This window comes from Heteronotia binoei, chromosome 21 (assembly GCF_032191835.1).
Source record: "Heteronotia binoei isolate CCM8104 ecotype False Entrance Well chromosome 21, APGP_CSIRO_Hbin_v1, whole genome shotgun sequence".
Classification (NCBI taxonomy): domain Eukaryota; kingdom Metazoa; phylum Chordata; class Lepidosauria; order Squamata; family Gekkonidae; genus Heteronotia; species Heteronotia binoei.
In genome coordinates, this window is record NC_083243.1 from 56,732,740 (window position 1) to 56,756,487 (window position 23,748).

Genomic DNA, 23,748 nt, shown 5'->3' on the forward strand with positions numbered 1-23,748 from the left:
AAGCCCTTGTGAAGCCAAACCTCTATATCTGATAATCTGGTTTTCTTTCAGTATTCTGCAAGTAGAACTCATGCGGCTATAATCAGTTTATTTTACAAATACTTGTGGTGGGGTTTTTTTTCCTAATGTGTGATTGTACACACCCAAAGAAAGCCATACCTTCATGGGAGAGTCAAGATCACATGAAGCAATTTGATTTACTATTTCAAAGACCTCTACCCAAAAGCTTTTAAAATTGGGTTAAATTTGATCACTATTTATACATGGAAGCTTCCCTGGGAGAGGACTATTCCAGAGTGAATTCTCCAGAGCCATCAAATTGCATTATTTGTATCAAACTTGCTGTCCTTGGTCCATGAGCAAATTAAGGAAACTGCAACATTCATAACTATAGCAATATACTGTGTAAGTGTGGTGTTAGTGTCTTTTCTTTTATAAACCAAGCAAGTTATAAATAGATGCTGAACATATGAAAATTAGAGTGAAACTAAATAGTGAAAGAAAGCTGTGCCTGACAGTCACCTGAATAAGCACTAACTTACTGGGATGGATATTATTGGGATCATTTGGCTGGTGCTATTGGTTGTTATGCTGGCATTTTGCTATAGAGGCTTATTAAACAAATTAGTATATTGAAATTAGCACATTTTTACAGGGCCATAGTCAAAATTGCCTTCATTTCCCTGTTTAAGCATCCTTGCGGAAGTCATATTTTGCCTGTCTAATTAAAGATTTGATTACACAAAGGTAATATTAGTGAAAAGCAAAGATAAGCAAACAATTGATTAAGAAAAAATGATTTATAATTTATGACTTTAAAAGGTCACTATTAAAATAGAATATTTTGCATTAATGCTCTGGAATTTTAAAAGTTTAAGGAGCTATAAAAGTTTGCCTAGAATTAGGAACATAGTTCCTGCCGTCAGATACTGTCCTGTCCTTGTTGGCTTTAAAAATGAATGCTTGCAGTTGCTGGTTAGGAAACATGTATGTAGGAAAACTTATGAATTACTGTTCTGTTTACTTTGTTTGTAGCCCACCTTTCTCATGAGACTCAAGATGGATTACAGAATTTGAAATCAGTGCGATAAAGACAAGTATAATACATCCAAATAACAGTGTGATGAAACTGGGTTACAGTGTTAGAAAATGATCAAATAAAAACTGTAAAATAAAATGAACAGCACAAAGGAGAAAATTAGCTGCATTTTTGGATGTTAAAACTACAATCATATTCCTTTTATGAAAAGAGCCTTCTCGAACAATTACATTTTACTGAATAGTTCTATTTTACTACCTTCCTATTGATTTTATAATCAACACATTACCAGAGGGGCACTGAGGCTGTGCAAGAGGAGGTCAGATTGGAAGTGGGGAGTCTTCCGGATCATGGTTCAACTTCATCCTCTTAGCTGCTATGTTGCACCAGTTCAAGATAATCTGCACTCCCCAGGGCTGTAGCAACCAGTGGGGCATTAGGGGCAATATCCTCTCTCAATTTAGGGATGTTCCTACCCCCAGCCTGCTGGTCCCCACTCCCCACAAAGGGTGAGGGAGCTTGGGGTGACCAGTGTCAGCCACACAGTTCCTCTTCCACACCAGCTCCTTCTGAGCCTTCCCTCTCTTTCATCCATTTGCCAGCTGAGCAGAGAGGGGGTTTAACTTTAAACCCCCTCTCTGGAGTTGTGCCACTGTGTCAGCAGAATTTCTGTGCCAGCACAATTTCTCCATGTAGAAGAAGAAGATATTAGATTTATACCCCACCCTACACTTTGAATCTCAGAGTTGCTTACAATCTCCTTTACCTTCCCCCCCTTCACAACAAACACCTTGTGCGGAAGGTGGGGCTGAGAGAGCTCTACCAGAAGCTGCCATTCAAGGACAGCTCTACCATAGCTATGACTGACCCAAGGCCATTCCAGCAGCTGCAAGTGGAGGAGTGGGGAATTAAACTTGGTTCTCCCAGATAAGAGTATGTGCACTTAACCACTACACCAAACTGACTCTCTCTTGTTATATGGAGAGATCATGCTGCCACTGCGGCACAACTCCAGAGAGGGGGTTAAAGTTGGAACCTTTCTCTGCTCAGCTGGCAGGTGGGGGAAAGAGGGGAGAGGGAAGAGACAGCCACATGGCCTCCTTGTCCACACTGAGTCTTCTTCCTGCTAGAAATCAGGAAGAAGACTCCAGCAGCAAGAGGCTGCACCTCAGGGGCCCCCTGAGTCTTCTTCCTGCTACCAACTTGCCCAGCCAGCAGCGTGACCAACAAGGGGAGGGGTGACAGCCCTTTGATTAAGCAGGAACCCATCTTGCTAGAAGAATTTACAGCTGCTGTGACCAGGCAAGCTCCATCCCCCCCCCCCCTTTTTGTGTCTTGAGATGGAGTAAATATTTGCATGCCTTTGATAGCACTGGATTCTACAATAATCAATACATCAGCCATGACTTGAATAGATTTTGTTACTTCACACTGCCACCCACATTCCTATGGTTTGTGTGTAAGGGAAAAAAAGAGCCTCAAACGATGCTATTGGTATGATACGCAACAACCATGTGAACACTCCAAAGCACTCCCTGCACAATATACAGGTGCATGACATGGGACCATCTGACTGGGATTTGGCCACTCCATTTTAGGGTCGCACAGTTTGGGGTGCCTCCAGTGCACATGAAACTGCCTGTCTGTACCCAGCCAAAGACTTACAGCTACTAACCTCTCCAATGTCTTTAAAGAACAAAATCACACATTTAAGAAGTGTGAGATTGATTAGTAACAATGAAGGAGGTAGAGCACAATAGAGGTAGGATCTGAAATTTCCAAGGCAGCTTTATTTTATTTTAAAATCCTGCACTTGGTGTGTATGTGAAATGTCTAATGGCTCATTCAAATACAAAAAGTAAGAATTTTATTTTTAAACAGTAACAGAGCACACAGATAAGGGATTTAATCCTGCTTCTTCAGCTCCCATCCTCTTTGTCTTGCTGTTGTACACAGTTAAAAGCATTTTCTCTAGACTTTTAATCTGTGAAATCAGCCAGGTTAGGAGAGAATGCTGAAAGAAACAGAACACAGAAAGGCAGAACATTTAGTTCCCTGCCTAGTTCCCCTGCCTGCACACTCAAGCACAGACACACACCTTGCTCCAGGATCCTGAGGCAGGAAAGAAAAACTCACTCATGTACTGATGCACACCTGTCTATGCCTGCTCTGCAAGTGAGAATTTTAATTGCCTTTAAAATAAGGGTACTTTCTTTTTATCTGCCTGAAACTGATGGTCGCTGGGGTGCAGTCCTTGAAAGTTTCATCACAAATGGCGATTGGGGGTGAAGAAAGGGAAGATGAGAAAGGGAAATGGGAAATGCCTTTCACATTAAACCAATGGAAACAACTATGACCCTTTTGCGGGGACACTCCGCTAACTGATGGCTCTTCTACAGCAAAACTTTACCAGTTCATGTAATATTATCATTCTCTGTGACAAGCAAATATGATAACTAGAGTACAGAAGAGATAAGAATATAACTAGACAAATGCTATGAGTGTATTTTTTCCTCTTCAAATGTATATCCTGATAAATATCCCATTTCTAAAACATTGTAAGAACATAAGAGAAGCCATGTTGGATCAGGCCAATGGCCCATCCAGTCCAACACTCTGTGTCACACAGTGGCCAAAAAAATTATATACACACACACACACACACACTGTGGCATCATCTTCACAATATTACTTGGTTAGGCATCACATTTCATATATTTATTAATGCCTAGATTACAACCTTGTTCTCTCCTGCTCTATTTATCCTCACAACAACCCTGTGAAATAGGTTAGGCTAAGAGAAGGGTTTGCCAAAATACTGGGTGAAAATGTCCTGTCTTTTTAATAGAGGCTTAATAGAATGTTATTTACCTGGATGTTATTTTCATGGCACTTGTCTCAGTGCCATGAAAAACTTCAACTGCCTATTTCCACACAGTAAGCTTCTGTTAAAGGGACAAAACATTTTTCTCTAGGCCTATTGACCACCCTAGTATCTGGCCCAAGGTCAAGCAAACTTTGAGGTAAAGTGGGGATTCAAACCTGAGCCTCCCAGATACTAGCCTGACACTCTCACTAATATACCACATTGGCTCTCATTCTGAAATAAGTTTGTAAATTTTGTTTTTAAGCACCTCATGCATTTTGCTTTGTTCATACAGCAACCATCCACTTTTGGCAAAGCTCGGCAGATTATTCAAGCTAATGGGTTTGGACTTGAAGGGCTCAACAAAGGGTTACCTGCCACCTTGGGACGCCATGGAGTTTTTAATATGGTTTATTTTGGATTCTACTTCAATGTGAAAAACATCGTTCCTGTCAATAAGGTAAATGAAGTACAGTTCTGAGAAAGAAGCAAACTAGTAAGGCAATTTGGCTGGCACTAGGCTGTTCCTATTTATTTCTTTAAAACATTTATTAGCCCTCTTTCTCCCTTTTGTAACTTAAGATGGCTTCCATGACTGCTCCACAAAGTGAGGCCACTACAGCCATTCCAACTACGCTTTCTCTTCATTCCACCCATCCCCCACCCCCCATGGCTCCTTTCTTCTCCCCCATAAGTTCACAGGAGGTCCACCCATGGAAGTTCTGCCTGTCAGCCCCTCCATTTTAGAGGAAGTATTGTCTTTATTTTATTATCATCACTATATGTAGAACTACACATTACAGTTAGTTCCATTATCATATTAATAGACATTTTTTCATTTGTAAGCTGCTGGAACTGGTTGTTCAAGGAAGAGAAGGATGCCAGGGTAGATGGTGGGGGTGGAGGGGAACTGTGTAACCATTTCCTTCTCTACAGTTTCCACACGTACTATTTTCACCCCCACTGTAGGAAAAATATGAGTACCTGGGAATTTTCTCTAGATGGAACAAGAAGGGCCCGGTGTGCCTTTTTCCGTTCGAAAATGGTTTTTAAAAGTAGTGGGTATAAGTCATCTAACTCTCATCAGTCTATCCATTGAAAACTTAGCCCCTGGACCTTCTGTCTGAAAAATATCTTTTTTAAAATGATCATGTAACTAAATGTTTAATGATAAACTATGTGGTTTATGCCAATCACAGAAGCAATAAAACCAGGCCACCCACATACCTGGTAATAGTTTATACATACTTTGGGGGCTTCCTGAGTAAGAAGGAAAATGGGATTTTGTAACTTAAGCAAAATAAAAATCCCCCCCACACACACACACACCCTGATCTAGGGTGCTCCAGGAGCACAGAACATTGGAAGTAATTTAGAGTCAGTTAAAGGGAAAAGGGAATGGGGACATAGGAACTGGTCTGATTATCATCCCTGAAAGCTTAGTGTTATAGAATTCAGGAAGGGAGACTTTAAGGATGGAGTGGAAACTTGATAGTCATTTGCAGAGCACTTGCAGTGTCTGAAGTGTTTCATGTACTTTGTTATCATAACAACGGCCCTGCAAGTCAGGCCAAAATTATTCTCTCTATTCTGAAGATATTATGAAGGCAGAGGAAGAAGGCCACCAGCAGAAAGGTCAGGATGAGGGACATGCACTTGGATATATCTGGTCTGAATATATACCTGAGAATTACCTTATTGGTATTTCTGAGAATATTTGAGTATCTGAAGCAATATTTGGGATTCTTGGGAATTCTGGTAGTTGTGTCCAGTATATTTCCAGAAATATTCAGGAATATCCAGTGCTGGCATTTTAAGGATCCCAGGCCTGTTTCATTCCCCTTTTACATGTTTCCTGGGCAATGGGATGGCATCTAATAGCTGGCTTGCCCAGACCCAGACCCAAAACAGAGGCTCACAGCTGACATATGTCTCACACAGGCCAGGGAAGGCTGTTCTGAGCATAGGGCACATTGGTAAGCCAAGCATAGGGCACATTGTTCAGGGACTTGTAGAACTGGTCCAATTCACCTTGGTTCCCATTCACTTGAAACTTGGGTATGGTTTGGCATAGTAGTTAAGTGCATGGATTCTTATCTGGGAGAATGGAGAAGCTTTTCAGACAGCCTATATATCCCACTTCAGGAACTGGTCACTGACGGGATATTTTTGACATTTCAGACATCCATTTTAGTAACTGGTTGATGATGGCTTATTTTTTACCTTTTCAGACAATCCCATTTGCGTCTGGTTCAGCATTTTAGCTGAAAACAGCTTTCTTCCATTTTCAATTCCATCTTCCATTTCTGAATGGCTATGGTGGGCTGTGTAAAATCCCAATGCGCTTCCTCTTGTAACTGGTTTTTCGCACCCTTCTTCTGACTGCTTCCTGTAATGCTGAGATCTTCAGCTGTGTGTGTGTGTGCGCGCGTGCGTGTGTGTGTGTTTGAAGGCTGTAATGGGATCCCTGAGCAGATAGAGTTGTTTCCCCCACTCTCTTCCCAAAAGAGAGAAAGAGAGACCTCAAGAGAAAGTGGATTTCCCCCCTCTTTTCTGTTTCTCTGCTGCAATTGAAGGCTGGGGAGGGGGTATTGCAGATACCACAGTTCTTTTTGGGATCGCCATGGCGATACATTGCTCTGCCTTTTTATCATCACAGCAATCCTATTACAGCTTTCAAAAAAAAAAAATCTCCAAAGGCTATCATGGGTGAGCAGGAATGGGAAGTAGCACTTTGTGAAATGGCAAGTTCGCTTCAGAAATGGGCCCTTGAAGGTAATTAGCTGTGTGAAAGACCCATCCTTATATCACTTTATTCAGAACTAGCCCAATGACTGGTACCATCCAGAATATAAAAGCAATGTGAAAAGGACCTGTTTGACACCCCACTCCGTTCACATGCACCTGCTGATGTGACCTTGGTCCTGTTCACACAGCATGTTGAATCCATGTTAAACTGACCAGGTTGTGTTCCAAATATCTTTGTTACAGATATTATCGATCAGACTGCCATACTGCAATTCAAATCACTCTGCGATGGAATCGTCTTCTGCCGTCCACACGATGGCACCATGAAGTTCTTTTTTTCCTCCACTATTATGCGCATGCACACATTATGCACATGCATTCATTATGTGCATGCACACATTATGCGCATAGGTTAAAACATTATGTGGTTATGTGGTTATGTGCATATCACTAAGTAGTAAAAAAAATGGTGACCATAAACTGGATGTCTGAGGCTCCTTTTGCTCTGGGACAGCCTTCAGACATCCAGAAGTTGGTTCATATCACAGCAGAACTATCCAGACGAGAAAACTATGAGGTGAAACCAAAAAACTCAAAAAACATTGCAAAGGAGCAGGTAACAAAATAATCCTGTTCCAAGAAGGTTTGGGGGACTACCATGAGTTAATACCGGGAGGCAGATGTTGCTGTCTGATCAGCCACTTTAAATCCGGAAGGAAACAGCAGCGACATCTGATTATACTGTGCATCTGAACAGGGCCCTTAAGTCAATTACAAGTTCTTGCAGAGCTGTTCCTCTCAAGAGCAGTTTCTGTCAGTGCTCCCTCAGCTCCACCTACCTCACAGGGTGTCTGTTGTAGGGAGGGGAAAGGAAAGAAGATTGTAAGCAACTCTGAGTCTCCTTTGGGTAGTAAAGGGCATCCGATCTCCTCCTCTTCTTCTTTTTTCTTCTTTTTCTTTTTCATTTTCTTCTTTTTCTTTTTCAATTTTTCTTTTCTTTTTCCCTTCTTTTTATTTTTCTTCACAGACTGCACTAGCTCCTCTGTGGTTTTGAAGTCATTTGGTTGAAAACAGCCACTCCAGCCCCCCTGGGAAAAGGCCCCCATAAGGAATAATGGAACCCAAATTCCAGAACCCCAGAAAAACCTGAACTCAAATCCAAAAACAATACCCAGGGGGGCCAAATACAATCAAATATCAGTATTTATTCTCCCTCTGAAATATGAAAGTGAAAAATATTGATTTATTTTCAGGTGCACTTCCTAGTGGCTCAGAGCATGCATGGCTCAGAGCATCTGCTTGGCAAGTAGAAGGTCTTAGATTCTATCCCTGGCATCTCCAAGGATCAGGTGATGTGAAAGACTTCTACCAGAAATCATAGAGACCTACTGCCAGTTGAGTTGAAGATACTGATCCTGAGGGACCAATAGTCTGATTCAGTATAAGGCAGCTTCATGTGTTCCAACTTCAAATTCTCTTTCCTAAATAGACAAAAATCCTTGTGGGGAGAAAATTCCCCCATGCATATTATTTTACATTTAGTTAGACTGGATCTTATTTGTCAATTTGTTGCCTGGGGTGGGATGTTCATTCTGGTACGCTTGGGTTTTCATTAAACCTGAGCATCATGCTAGGCACCTTTAATTTCAAAACAACCTGAACAGAGTGGACATTCTACCTCTGCAGTGTTCTTATTTTTGTAGATTTAATATATATGCTGATTTTATAGAGCCTTCTTTTCTTCTCTGTTCTATCTTTCTACAACCTACCTAACTTCCCAATTATGCCTCAGACCTGGTTCACATGTGCAAAGGAATGTGGTATTAGAATAGCTGCGCAGTTTCAGACTGCTGGTGAACACAAAGTGAAGGGGGAAACTTTCTCCATGTATTGCTAGTTTTCTATTTGAAAAAAGTTTGTATGTGAAGGAGTATTCAAAGCCAGAATCTATCACCTGCAGCTTGAAGTGGGGCAGTCCCTTTTACCACCGCAGGGCTCTGGTATTTCACTGCCACCTCTTCCTTTTGCATGTCTGAACCAGGCCAAAGTATGCATCTTTGGTTCTTTCTGCTGTACATCCTGTCCTAACTTGAAGTTTTCTTTTCTCAGTTTTAACCTGAAGACTTGGTTACCCATGGGTTTATTTTGACTTACGAGCTTCTGACAGATTATAATGTAGCTTCTGCAAGCCAAAACTGACGCTGATGCTGACATGTTTGTTTTATCGTATTCCTAGCTTTAAGCGTCTTGTGTTCAAACCTGAACAAATCTGGTGACTAGATGGCATGCTTGGTGCTTAGAGAGGACAGTATTATAACTGTCCAATGACTGTGAGATCAAGACCTTGGGTTGGACTTCCAAGGCTGATTCCTACGTTAAAGAGAAATGTGGTTAAAGCATCCCACTGTAGCTGGATAAGATATCACCAAGGGCTCATGTGGAACTTTGCCATGTAATATCCCCCTCCTCCATGAAACTCTGTTGTTCAAATGTTACTGGAGCTGTGTGTGGAATCCAGATTATGGAAGCAGTAACTGTGCCGTTCTGGTAGCATGTCAATCAGTCCTAAGAACATGTAGGTGAGAAGAGTTTCTTCTGGAAGGCAAAAGTAATTATCTGGGAAACAGCTACTGGGGGGGGGGGGGGTGACACACTTTGCCACAATGTTCAGGTAAATGTTGCAAACCATGAGTATATCAGCTTCCCAGCTGGGGCATTCCTAACTCTCTTCCAGAATCTTTTCCAGTGACTTTAATGTGAAACAAATCAGCCTTCTTTGAGTCCCAATGCAGAATGTCTTTCATTTTCCTGAACTCTAGGCACCACTATAACATATAAAGAAGGGCTATGAGTAATAATCAGTTGAAATCTGATCTAATATTTTTTCAGAAATTAAAGGGAAGTGCTTTTCTGTCTTGTGCTTGATAGGAAGGAAAAGCTTTCCATTCAGAGCTCAAAAGATTAGGGTTGTAATTGTTTTTAAAATGGTCTGCTTCACATGCTTCCTGGAGTAAACCTCAAAAGAGAGTCTATAATATTAACAATAACTTGTATTTTAAAATTGCATCTCTTGATTGTATAAGCCTTCTGACTGTGCATATGTTTCATACTGTCTGCAAAGTAAGCTGGGAAATGTATTGAAATGAGCATATGAGCCTTTTAGCTTTCGACAGTGTTAACTGTGCATTAAATTTGCACCTTGATTAGCATTGTTTGTAACATTTGCCAAAATCAATAATTCTTTTATGTTGATTGCCCAAATCATAGAAATGACATGTGTTGGCCAGAAGTGTTCAGACTGCAAAATAAATGTTCAAATGTGTAGTTTTTACTATAACAAACGACTCACAGTCTCTGAGTGAATCAGAGGGAACTGGTCACTCGGCATTAAATTTTGTGCATCTGTATTTAACAACAAACCGGTGTGCAATTGATTTAACTTTGTTTTTCCTGTGGTTTATTTATTTTACTAATTGTTCAAGGTCCAGTAGATCCTTCTTTGCAGTATATTGGCAATGCTGTGTATTAATCTGGGATCCTAAAGATGCTTAAATGGAAGCAGATTTCACTGAAACTAATCACACTTTTGTACATGCCTGCATAGCAAACATTTTTTTTGGGGGGGGGAAAGAATACCATGAAATACTCATGCAGATGCTCTGTGTGTGTGCTGGGAAACATATGCAATTGTTGCACATAATAGTGTTTCCACATGTATCATACTATTATTTGTGTGCATTTGTTGTGTTAGCCTAGCAAGCTACTTCATGTATACAAATTTTCTTTTTCACATACCTGGACCTAGTTTTCCTTGAGGGAATAAACCTGAATCTGGGCTTCACTATGACTGCAAGTCACATGGCTGAATGCTCCTTGCAAAACATTCTCTTGAAGAGAAGTGTGGTACAATCCAGTCACCTGTTTAGCATTTCAGCAGTAAGTAGATCTTAAAAAGGTAAAAGGTAGTCCCCTGTGCAAGCACCAGTCGTTTTCGACTCTGGGGTGATGTTGCTTTCACAACATTTTCATGGCAGACTTTTTATGGGGTGGTTTGCCATTGCCTTCCCCAGTCATCTACACTTCCCCCCCAGCAAGCTGGGTACTCATTTTACCGACCTTGGAAGGATGGAAGGCTGAGTCAACCTGGAGCTGGCTACCTGAACCAGCTTCCACTGGGATCAAACTCAGGTCATGAGCAGAGGGCTCCAATTGCAGTACTGCAGCTTTACCACTCTTAGGAAGCACATTCCAGTTCAACTGGTAAAGAGAATTGCACTCAGATCAAAGGGGTATAGTTTGAGGATAGTGACACCTGCATAGGATTTTGAGGACAGGAGGCAGCTAATCCCAAGAAGCAATAATGGGGTCCTGAACTGAACCCAGAAACACTAAAAGGCTGAAATAGATGCAAAAGCTTTGCTGGTTTATCCTAATGGTTGCCATGAATGTACCTGCAGAGAATTACTCCTGCTGTATTCAATACATGGGAATATTTAAATGGCAATATTTGATTACCTTAGTTGTTTTTAAGGTTGACATCTATACAAAGAGAAAAGTGTTGTAGTAATTATTTAGGAGGATGCTTTTATTGAGGGAACAGAATTCCTTTTCATTACACTGTTTATTGTATGTACTGTCTTGTTTTTAGTGCATTGTCTTCTAATGTTGGTGTTCCAGTTTTTCCATTGTTTATGGTGTACTTTTTATTGCATTGTTTTCTGATTTTGTTGTCCACCTTGACTCTCAGCAAGAAAGGTAGACTGCAAGTAAATAAATAAAACTTAACTTGTCCAGTTTTTCAGTATTAAAGACAATACTGACTCTAACCTAATCCTGCATGTGGATTTTATACCTGATTTATTCTTGTCAAAGTGTTGTGGGTTTGTCTGCAAAGCATCATTTAATATTTTTTTCGGGGGGGTTACTTGCTCCTACAGGATAAAAACAGGAGGAGGAGAATTTTTAAACTCATTTAAACGAGCTGGGAAATGCATATGGCAAGGTTCGCTGCAACTTCCAATGTTTGCCCACATGGGATTAGACTTTATTAAGGAAAATTTCACTTCCAAATAAACTAATTGCATGCTTTGATGTGCTGGAGGGTACCTGGGTAGGAAGGCTGTCTGAGGAAAAATGAACACAGTTGGATTGTCTCAGCTCATACAGAAAAATGTTGTTTTGGGGTTGGCTTTACAACCAGCCTCTACCTTTTTAGCCCCGGCCAAAGAGTGGGCTTGGGGAACAATGTGTTGTAAATTCTTCAGCCAATTAGCTTAGTGAGTTACTCCTGTTTATAATGCATGGAGTGCAGAAGTCTGCTTTGCAGTTGCGCCACTGCTGGATTGTTAATAGCAGGAAGCCAAGTGCTGCTTAGCCCAGCGCATCAGCGACACGTGAAACTAAATGTAAAAAACCTGGAGGGGAAAGCGGCAGACTGAGATTAGTCTTTATTTAATTTAACATTTGGGGGTCTAACACACAAATGAGCATTTTAGTAGGCTTCATGGTGGAAGTTGCTGTCATTTGTAAAATATTCTGGCCAATTAGCTAATAGTGTGCTTGGATTTCTCCCGTTTTGATACAGTAATACTAAGTACATTGTGAAGCCCAATTATACAAATCATCCCCATATGCCCGTACCAGTCTTGCTTTATGAACTGTGTTTATAAATCCTGTGTGAGGAAATGTGTACTTCAGCAATTTAGACCATGTGTAAAAACATAGCCAATAGGATTGTCAGGAAAACAAGCCCCAGTGTAGGAAATCCTAATGTGTTCCGCTAGAATAACAGGAGTGTGTCGTGTCGTGCAAGCATTCTGATTGAATGCATATTACTTTATAGTCTTTAACCAATTGAGGTGCTCCTGTTCTCTTTTTAGTTTCTTTCTTTTCTTCTTGCAGTCTCAGTCTTGTTTGTTTATTTCTCTAGGATCCAGCCTTGGAGTTTCTGAGAAAATTTGCAATCGGACTAGTTTCAGGAACAATAGCTTCAGTTATTAATATCCCATTTGATGTTGCAAAAAGTAGGATTCAGGGACCGCAGCCAGTTCCTGGAGAGATCAAGTACAGAACCTGTTTTAAAACTATGGAAACGGTCTATAAAGAAGAAGGGTAAAGCATTCTTATTTCTGTCATAAATATCCAGACCTCTGGTTTGTTCATAGGAGTCCATAAAAGCACATTGTTATATTTCAGATTTGATGAGGCCAATAAAAACAACCCTGCATAGTGCCTACAAATCAGGAATGCTGAGAGTTTCAGAAACGTGCAAAGAACAATTACAAGAAAATATCTTCCATCATCTGAGTTTTCTGGACTTTCATTTACAAAATCATTGTCACATTGCTCTAAAACAGTACCCAAAGAAAATAATTTTGGGGTACCTGCAGATTTCTTCCAAACTTCCTTTTTAGTGGCATAATTTAAAAAGCAAGCTATCCATTATGTAGTTGCTGTGTTGCAATTGACCTGCTAAGGAACTCACAGAGAAAAGTGCATTATGGGGGGGTGGGAGAATCTTATGGCCAAACCAGAGTAGAGCAGTTGATAATTCCAGATAGGTCTTATAAACTGAGGAGCTAAGGAGAAATCTCTCTTTAAAAAGCCTCCTCCCATATTGTTATTGTCTCACTTGCCAGCTAAGATCTGCCTCGCAAGCAGGTGCTCCTCCTTCAAAGGTGAGGCAGGCAACAAGTGACGATGCTTTTTCAGTACTGGCACCTCGCTTATGAAATGCCTTTCTCTTTGAGGCTCACCTGGCACATATGTTGCTTATTTTTAGGTGCCAGGCCAAAACATTTTTGGTCACTATTTCTTTTAAATAGTATTTTAGTCTGGAAACTGTCTGTTTTTACGGCTGACATTTTTATGTTGAGCTGAGTTTTTATTAATATCTTTTAATGTTTTGTTATTATTTATTTTGTAAACCATCTTGGGCAGGTTCCTGGAGAGGCAGCATAAAAAAATTCTAAATCAATAAACCATCCAGTTGACCTGTCTGGTGGCATGGACCTGTATAGTTCTGCCACTTGCCAGGTATAATAAAACAAAGCACCTTAAAGACTTTTTTTCCCCAATATGAACTTTTTCATGAGTCACAGCTCACTTCCTCTGATACTTGAAGAAGTGAGCTGTAGTAACAAGCTCATATATAGAAATAAATGTTAGTCTGTAAGATAACAGTGGCCTTTTGTTTTTTCTTTCTCTGACAGACTGACATATTATGCCTTTGCAGCTTTCTAGGTATGCTAGTATTGCCATTGCAAATATAGGGGGAGATACATTATCAGTGGTTTTAGGGTTGCTAGGCTCCAGGTGGGGCCTGGAGATCTCCTGCTTTTACAACTGATATCCAGTTGGCAGAAATCAGCTCCCCTGGTAAAAATGGATGCTTTGAAGGGTGGACTATATGGCACTGTACCATGCGTAGGCCCCTCCCTTCCCCAAACCCCACCCTCTCCCAGCTCCACCCCCAAAGTCTCCAGGTATTTTCCAACACAGATTTTGAAACCCTAGTTCAGATTGCACCAAAAGACCTGACTCCACTCACCAAGCAACATGCACAGATATTCTCCCTCTTATGCAATTATAAGAAAACCCTGTTCACTATTAGAATCCCATGATATAACCAAAGAATAGCACAATGAAAAATAGAGCAGTTATGACTGATTCTAAAAATCCCCACTTAAAGGTTTGAATTCGCCCAGTGCCAGCCTAGGAATATTTTTCAATCAAGTAGTTGAAATCATAGCAGCCTGACTAACCCAGCTTAGACCAAGTTTATCAGAGCTGGGGAGCTAAGCAGTGTTGGCCACAGTTAGTACTTGCGTGGGAGATCTTGCTAAGCAGAGAGGACAATGACTAGCCACCTCTGCTCCTCTCTTGCCTTGAAAGCCCCATGGCCCTGGGGTCACCATGAGTCAGTTTCAACTTGATGGCACATAATTTATTATAGGAGATTATGCTAAAAGAGAGCAGGCATCTTTGGACAGATCAAAAAACATTCCTAATTGTCTACATTTCCAGCCTGGTTTGTAAAGTGCATTAATACAGAAAGCAATTGGATTGGATTTGGCATTCTTTCTTTTTCTGTGATTTTTTGAATATTTTGATAGAGAAAATATGAGAATGTCAACATTTTCAATAGTCCAATCAATATGCAGTATTTCAGTCTACATCCATTGTTTTCTATAGGCTTAGAATGCATAGGATTTTACACTGTATTTTGGGTACATTTCTACCAAACCACAGAACACTGTGACCAGTTCCCCACTAGCCTTGTCCTGGTCTCACGCTCCTCTTCTCCGCGGGGCTTCCTTCTGATTTTGCACAAGCTGCCCCAGGGCTGCAACTCACTTCACCGCTTTCATGCATCAAGCAAGATCCTCTAAAAAACCAGTTTCTGCTTACCACATGAAAGAGGCAGAGCAAGTTGCAGCCCTGGGGCAGCTTGTGCAAAATCAGAAGGAAGCCCCATGGAGAAGAGGAGCGTGAGTCTGGGACAAGGCTAGTGGGGAATCGGTCTGTATCTCAAAAGTATGATTCCTATTAAAGCAATATTCAAGTCCACTAGCACCTTATAGACCAACAAGATTTCCAGGATATAAGCTTTTGAGAGTCAGCACTCCTTTCACCAGATCTGGAAGCAACATCCTAGAATGTTTATTTGTAAATACTTTTTATGCGTATTTAGCACTAGCAGCCTTTTTTTAAGAATAGCTGTGGCTAAATATATGTAGCCCAATTGCTATGATCAAGGTGTTTCATAAATTAAAAGAATGCTTTGACTGGAAAGATTCCAGCTTTGCTATTGTAGCTGAACATTAATCAGCCCCATTTAGAATTAAGATATTTTGTATTGCCAAAATATATATTACTTCACATAACTGGTTTTTTGTGCGTTGTCCAAATGATTTTAATACATATAAACCAATAACTAAGAATATTCTCCATCATCTTTTTTCCACAGATTTCTAGCTTTGTACAAAGGACTGGTCCCTAAGATAATGAGACTAGGCCCAGGTAATTTTACTCAATTATTGTTTTGATATTGTTATTGTCTTGATATTGTTTTACACCACCCCAAGCCTTGTTTACAGGGAATGGGCAATATAAAAATCAAATTTAATTTAAAAATAAACTGAATAATATCTTTTACCATATCTTAAGACCCACAAAAAACAAATACCCAACAACAACAAACTTAATACTGAAATTAAGCTGTTGTTGAAAAGGTTTCTCTTAATGCTTTATTTCTATTGAGACCTTTGTGTTCCTTCTCTCACAACTCAAACTGTAACATAGACATAGAGCGGATAAACACATGGTTGGATATTGTGTTACTGTAATCATTCACCTTTTGAGCTGTGGTGCTGGAGAAGAATCTTGAGAGTCCCTTGGACTGCAAGAAGACCAAATCAGCCAGTCCTAAGGGAAATCAATCCTAACTGTTTCCTGGAAGGTCATATGCTGAAGCTGAAGCTCAAATACTTTGGCCACCAAATGAGAAGGGAGCATTCACTGGAAAAGATCCTGATGCTGGGAAAGACAGAAGGCAAAAGAAAGGGACAGCAAAAGATGAGATGGCTGGACAGCGTTACTGATGTAACTAACATGAATTTGAGCAGACTTCGGAGGACGGTGGAAGACAGGAGGGCCTGATGTGACTTTGTCCATGGGGTTGCAAAGAGTCAGACTCGCCCGTGCGACTGAACACAACAATCATTCACCTCATGGATTTTCTTATCCACAGAGGAAAATCACAGGAAGTGAATGATTGAGAGAATAGCCACCAATATTTGGGTCCAGTTGTGGAGGGAGAAACCCAATAGAAGACAGCTGCAGGAAAAAGTCAGGATCTGGTCACCCTGTCCTCCTTGTCAGAAATATGATCAGGATTTCATTTCAACCACAGTAGCCATGTCGTTTTTCTTTAATGTTATGTTAGTTCAAGTCTTGTATATGGCATGTACGTTTCATTTTCCAGATGTATGTCACTTTACAATCAAAACATGGGGAAGAGTAGCCTGGAATAATGGCCGCTGGCCCATCTCTGACCTCCTTACACTGGGCTATAGTCCAAGAAAATATCTCTTGGAGTAAGATATTGTTAGTCTTTAAAGTGCCACTAGATTCCTGTTTACTTTGGCTGCAGCAGGTTAACATGGTTGCCCTTCTGGAATTATGTCTGGAACTTTTGCACAACAGCACAACAACTTCAGAGAGGTCTGAGAAAGAGCAGAGCAACTCTGAGATAAGCTGAGACAGCTGGGGAAGTTGCTGAGATTTTTATTTTATTTTATTTATTTATTTATTTAAGATTTGTATCCCGCCCTTCCCACAAGTGGCTCAGGGCGGCTGAGTTTGGTGACTGCTGAAAATTCTGAGTTGTGGTTGCTGGGGAACTGCTGTTTGTTTGGTTGAGTGGGCTGAAGGTGAAGGTGATTGAAGGTGATTGGTGCTGATTGATTAAAAGTGGCTGTGTTCCCCACCATCTTTGCATTGTTAAGCTGCGCCTTGCCAGCTTGTGCGCCTGTGGCTCTTAGCCTGGGGGCTCTGTAAGGACCAAGAACCCAGATCCCTAATTTCCTTTTGCTCCCAATAAGGTAAATTGATCCTCCAGAAGGGGAGCCACATAAACAAACAGGATTTAAAGGGGACTGTATATTTTTGAAAAAAGCTATCATGAAGGTAGCATGCCAGCAGGGGGGTGGGGGCTTTCCAGTGTTTTGCACTGAGTGTCACATGTATGACTATCTGCCCACAGGACAGAAGTCTTGGGTGTGTGCTCGATGCAAGGAGCTCCTGGTCCTCAGGGAATGAGTTCGTACCCTTGAGGACGATGTAAAAGTGAACTCCAAAGGGATCTATTGAGGCTGGGTGAGTGGGCGTCAACATGGCAGATGCGGTTCAATGCGGCCAAGTGCAAAGTAATGCACATTGGGGCCAAGAATCCCAGCTACAAATACAAGTTGATGGGGTGTGAACTGGCAGAGACTGACCAAGAGAGAGATCTTGGGGTCATGGTAGATAACTCACTGAAAATGTCAAGACAGTGTGCGTTTGCAATAAAAAAGGCCAACGCCATGCTGGGAATTATTAGGAAGGGAATTGAAAACAAATCAGCCAGTATCATAATGCCCCTGTATAAATTGATGGTGCAGTCTCATTTGGAGTACTGTGTGCAGTTCTGGTCGTCGCACAACAAAAAGGATATTATAGCATTGGAAAAAGTCCAGAAAAGGGCAACTAGAATGATTAAAGGGCTGGAGCACTTTCCCTATGAAGAAAGGTTGAAACGCTTGGGACTCTTTAGCTAGGAGAAACGTCGACTGCGGGGTGACATGATTGAGGTTTACAAGATAATGCATGGGATGGAGAAAGTAGAGAAAGAAGTACTTTTCTCCCTTTTTCACAATACAAGAACTCGTGGGCATTCGATGAAATTGCTGAGCAGACAGGTTAAAATGGATAAAAGGAAGTACTTCTTCACCCAAAGGGTGATTAACATGTGGAATTCACTGCCACAGGAGGTGGTGGCGGCCACAAGTATAGCCACCTTCAAGAGGGGTTTAGATAAAAATATGGAGCACAGGTCCATCAGTTGCTATTAGCCACAGTGTGTGTGTATATATAAAATTTTTTGCCACTGTGTGACACAGAGTGTTGGACTGGATGGGCCGTTGGCCTGATCCAAAATGGCTTCTCTTATGTTCTTATGTAAGAAGAACTCATTTAAGAGGTGGAAAGCTAGTCCAAGTGAGATTAATAAAAGGGAACACAGGCTGTGGCATATCAAATGCAAGACTGTGATCAGGCAGGCAAAAAGGGACGATGAGGAGCATATTGCAAAAAAACATAAAGACCAACAATAAAAATTTCTTCAAATGTATTAGAAGCAGGAAACCAGCCAGGGAGGCAGTGGAGCCCTTGGATGACCAAGGGGTAAAAGGATTACTGAAGGAGGATAGGGAAATGGCTGAGAAGCTGAAGCCTCTGTCTTCACTGTGGAAGACGAAAAGTGTTTGCCCGCTCCAGAACCACTAATTTTGGAAGGGGTGTTGAAAGACCTGAGTCAGATTGAGGTGACAAGAGAGGAGGTCCTACAACTGATAGACGAATTAAAAACTAATAAGTCACCAGGTCCGGATGGCATACATCCAAGAGTTCTGAAAGAACTCAAAGTTAAACTTGTGAATCTCCTGACAAAAATCTGTAATCTTTCATTGAAATCTGCCTCCGTTCCTGAGGACTGGAAGGTAGCAAATGTCACCCCCATCTTTAAAAAGGGTTCCAAAGGAGATCCGGGAAATTACAGGCCAATCAGTCTGACTTCAATACCGGGAAAGATGGTAGAATCCATTATCAAGGACAGAATGAGTAGGCACATTAATGAACACGGGTTATTGAGGAAGACTCAGCATAGGTTCTGTAAGATGGTAGAATCCATTATCAAGGACAGAATGAGTAGGCACATTAATGAACACGGGTTATTGAGGAAGACTCAGCATGGGTTCTGTAAGGGAAGATCTTGCCTCACTAACCTGTTACAGTTCTTTGAGGGGGTGAACAAACATGTAGACAAAGGAGACCCAATAGATGTTGTTTACCTTGACTTCCAGAAAGCTTTTGATAAAGTTCCTCATCAAAGGCTCCTTAGAAAGCTCTAGAGTCATGGAGTAAAAGGACAGGTCCTCTTGTGGATCAAAAACTGGCTGATTAATAGGAAGCAGAGAGTGAGTATAAATGGGCAGACTTCGCAGTGGAGGACGGTAAGCAGTGGGGTGCCGCAGGGCTCGGTATTGGGTCCCATGCTCTTTAACTTGTTCATAAATGATTTGGAGTTGGGAGTGAGCAGTGAAGTGGCCAAGTTTGCACATGACACTAAATTGTTCAGGGTGGTGAGAACCAGAGAGGATTGTGAGGCACTCCAAAGAAGAAGAAGAAGAAGATATTGGATTTATATCCCGCCCTCCACTCCGAAGAGTCTCAGAGCAGCTCACAATCTCCTTTACCTTCCACCCCCACAACAGACACCCTGTGAGGTGGGTGGGGCTGGAGAGGGCTCTCACAGCAGCTGCCCTTTCAAGGACAACCTCTGCCAGAGCTATGGCTGACCCAAGGCCATGCTAGCAGGTGCAAGTGGAGGAGTGGGGAATCAAACCTGGTTCTCCCAGATAAGAGTCCACACACTTAACCACTACACCAAACTGGCTCTCCAGGGATCTGTTGAGCTGGGTGAGTGGGCGTCAATGTGGCAGATGAGGTTCAATGTGGCCAAGTGCAAAGTAATGCACATTGGAGCCAAGAATCCCAGCTACAAATACAAGTTGATGGGGTGTGAACTGGCAGAGACTGACCAAGAGAGAGATCTTGGGGTTGTGGTAGATAACCCCAATTGCAAGACAGTGTGTGATTGCAATTAAAAAGGCCAATGCCATGTTGGGAATTATTAGGAAGGGAATTGAAAACAAATCAGCCAGTATCATAATGCCCCTGTATAAATCGATGGTGTGGTTTCATTTGGAATACTGTGTGCAATTCTGGTCACCGCACCTCAAAAAGGATATTATAGCATTGGAAAAAGTCCAGAAAAGGGCAACTACAATGATTAAAGGGTTGGAACACTTTCCCTATGAAGAAAGGTTAAAACGCTTGGGGCTCTTTAGCTTGGAAAAACATCGACTGTGGGGTGACATGATAGAGGTTTACAAGATAATGCATGGGATGGAGAAAGTAGGGAAAGAAGTACTTTTCTCCCTTTCTCACAATACAAGAACTCGTGGGCATTCTATGAAATTGCTGAGCAGTCAGGTTAAAATGGATAAAAGGAAGTACTTCTTCACCCAAAGGGTGGTTTACATGTGGAATTCACTGCCACAGGAGGTGGCGGCGGCTACAAGCCTAGACAGCTTCAAGAGGGGTTTAGATAAAAATATGGAGCAGAGGTCCATCAGTGGCTATTAGCCACAGTGTGTGTGTGTGTGTGTGTGTGTGTAAATATATATATATAAATTTTTTTTGGGCCACTGTGTGACACAGAGTGTTGGACTAGATGGGCCATTGGCCTGATCCAACATGGCTTCTCTTATGTTCTTATGTTCATAGATTGTGAAAGCATAATCTCTAGCCGGCAAAAACTAACAGTCAGAATCATCTGTTGAAAGCTTGCATTGATTTAGGTGATATCCAAGTAGCATAGATTTTGATCAGTGCGTGAAAGTTTGCCTGTGTGTAGTCCCATTTTCCTTCTTCACAAGTTCCATTCTGTACTCTTTTTCCATCTGTACTGGGCTAAAATGGGAATTCATTTTTTGTGTTTGGTAAAGCAGGCTGATGTCTACTGTGCTAGTGCCATAGCTGGTATATCTCTGTAATCCTTCCTCTGAATATGTCTCTCTTATTTTGCCTCTATTTAGCCTCTGAATATTTTTCTCCTTACCCATGCTTCATTACTGGGTGCTGGGTGAGTGAGTATAGACAGGTTGCTTACCTGTAACTGTAGATCTTCAAGTGGTCATCTGTGCATTCACACTCATGGGATAGAGCGCCTGCGCCGATCCCTGAATCGGTACCTAAAAAGCCCGGGATTTTTTTCTGCTCGGCACCAACGGGCATGCGCAGGCGTCCCAGTGTGCATGCTCGCCGGTGCCAGCGCGAGGATCCCTCCAGTTCCTTCCTGACCGCTGGAAGCCCCTACTGGAGGGTGACCTTCAGCAGTGGGGAAGGAGGGCGGGTAGTGTGAATTCACAGATGACCACTCGAAGATCTACAGTTACAGGTAAGCAACCTGTCTATCTTCTTCATGGTCTCTGTGTTTCACACTCATGGGAGATTAGCAAGCAAGACATACCTGGAGGTGGGAAGATGGTCAACCAGAAGAAACAGCTTGCAGCACCGCAGCTCCCAGACGAGTCCTCTGCTGAGCATACACTTTCAGCGCGTAGTGCTTCATAAAGGCATGTGGAGAGGACCAGGTGGCAGCCTTGCAAACATCCATCAGGGAAACGCCTTTCAGGAATGCCACTGACATCACCATCGCTCTTCTAGAGTGTCCACGAATAGGCCCAGGTAACGGCTTCTTAGCCAACAAATAATAGCCTCAGTGAGCCATTTCGAAAGCCGCTGAGACAAGATCCTGGAACCTAATTTAGGAGCAGCATAAGAAACAAAAAGCTGCTGGTCCTTACGAAAACTCTTGGAGCGACTTAAATAAAACAATAAAGCACGCTTCACATCTAGAGCATGCAACCTACGTTCCTCATCCAAGGAAGGTGTAGGATGAAAAGTGGGCAACCAAACTTCCAAGTTGAGGTGGAACTGAGAAACTACCTTGAGGAGAAAAGAAATATCAGGAGCTAATGAAACTCCAGCCTCCTGAAAAACTAGATATGGGTAGTCACAACATGTAGCCGTGAGCTCCCCTGCATGGCGTGCTGATGTGATGGCTACCATAAAAGCAGTCTTCCAAGAGAGAAGCTGTAACGGACATGTGGCCATTGGCTCAAAAGGACGTCGAGTCAGCCTGTCCAGCACTAAAGTCAAATCCCATAACTGTGCGGGTGATCTCGATGGAGGATGAAGCCTAAGCAAACCCTTCAAAAACCTCTTAGAATGAGGGTGTGCAAAAACAGAGTGCCCCTCAACTGGTTCATGGAACGCAGAAATTGCTGCCAAATAAACCTTGATGGAAGAAAAAACAAGGCCAGCATCCACCAGAGATAACAAAAACTCAAAAATTACCGACAATCCCACCCCTTGGGGTGAAACTGAGGGATCAACTAAGAACTGCAGAAACCTCTGACATTTCCTATCATAGGAAGCGCGGGTAGAAAGCTTCCTGCTGTTCAAGAAAACATGTTGGACTCTGCTAGAGAACCCACAGGGTCAAGGAACCACGCTGTCAGCTTCAGGTCCATGTGGGCCCCCCAACCCCAGAAAGACGCATCTGTCGTGATAGTCACAGTTGCTGCAGGTAGATGGAAGGGAGCTCCCTGACAAATGTTGTCCTTTGAGTTCCACCATTGCAGTGTTTGAAGTGTCACAGGTGGAATTACAAACCTCTTTCGAGGTGAATCTCGTAATGGGCGAAACAGACGAAGAAACCAAAGCTGTAGGCCTCTCATCCTCAGCTTAGCAAAGAGCAGCATGCTTGTAGTCGCTTGTAGCTTGTTGTTTGGCTACAGCAAAGCCTTCCTTCTGCAACTTCTTTGCAGCCGACCTCTTCTCACTCAGGGAAGACAGGAGGGGGGTTAGCTGTTCCCATACTGAGTATTGGTATCTAGCCATGCACACAGCATAGTTAGATACCTTTACTCCCAGTGCCCCAGCAGAATAGAACTTCCTCCTGATGTTATCCAGCTTCTTTTCCTCCTTGTCTGGTGGAGAGGAGTGCGTCTTGCGGGCCTTCGATGAGGAGGAAACGACCACCGAATTTGGCTTTGGGTGTGTGAAGAGGAATTCAGCCCCGGACTCTTGGACACGGTACATATGGTCCAACCTTCGCGATGACACGGGTGTAGAAGTAGGCTTCGCCCAAGGCTCCTTCACCGCCTGTAGGATGACCTTCGTCACTGGCAGGGCAACCGCTGTAGACGTATCCCGTTGCATGATGTCAAACACGTTATCTTCTACAACGGGCTGTGGCTGTGACACTGGAAGCGAGAGGGAGAGTGCAATTCTCTTCACCAGGTCCCCGTATGACTTCAGATCCTCCGACAGTGAGATGAGAAGATCCTCAGCCATATGAGACACCAGGGAGGGTTCCAAAGCCCGGTCCGGATCGTCGGTACCGACCTCGGAGTCCGACAATGAAGACTCTCTGTAGAGACCATTCTGAGAGCACCGGAGTAGAATCTCTGATGGGCAACCAGATCGACCCCAATGACCGAGGTTGGACTTCACCACTACTCCGCGTCTGTCAGGCAGGACAGCAATCGATGCTGAAGGACGCCGTCTAGAATGTTGAGACAGCCTGGACATGTGGGATGCCTTGGACTGCTGGTCCCAGTCCGCGAACTCGCAAGGAGAGTACCATTGGTACAGTGAGTAAGGATAAGGGTAAGGAGGCCAATGGTGCTGCTCCCATGGCGGAAGC

At 42.4% G+C, this 23,748-nt stretch overlaps 1 protein-coding gene across 3 annotated transcripts in view; it reads left to right on the top strand.

The window, feature by feature from the left end:
- SLC25A21 (solute carrier family 25 member 21) overlaps positions 1-23,748 on the top strand; it is a 588,543-nt gene that overhangs the window by 562,212 nt on the left and 2,583 nt on the right. For 2 of the 3 annotated variants that reach the window (XM_060262736.1, XM_060262737.1), the window contains exons 7-9: positions 4,201-4,365; positions 12,583-12,764; positions 15,622-15,674. In XM_060262736.1, coding sequence (XP_060118719.1) covers positions 4,201-4,365; positions 12,583-12,764; positions 15,622-15,674 — 400 coding nt within the window. The remainder of the gene's footprint in view (positions 1-4,200; positions 4,366-12,582; positions 12,765-15,621; positions 15,675-23,748) is intronic. The other variant, XM_060262738.1, reaches the window with a different exon arrangement.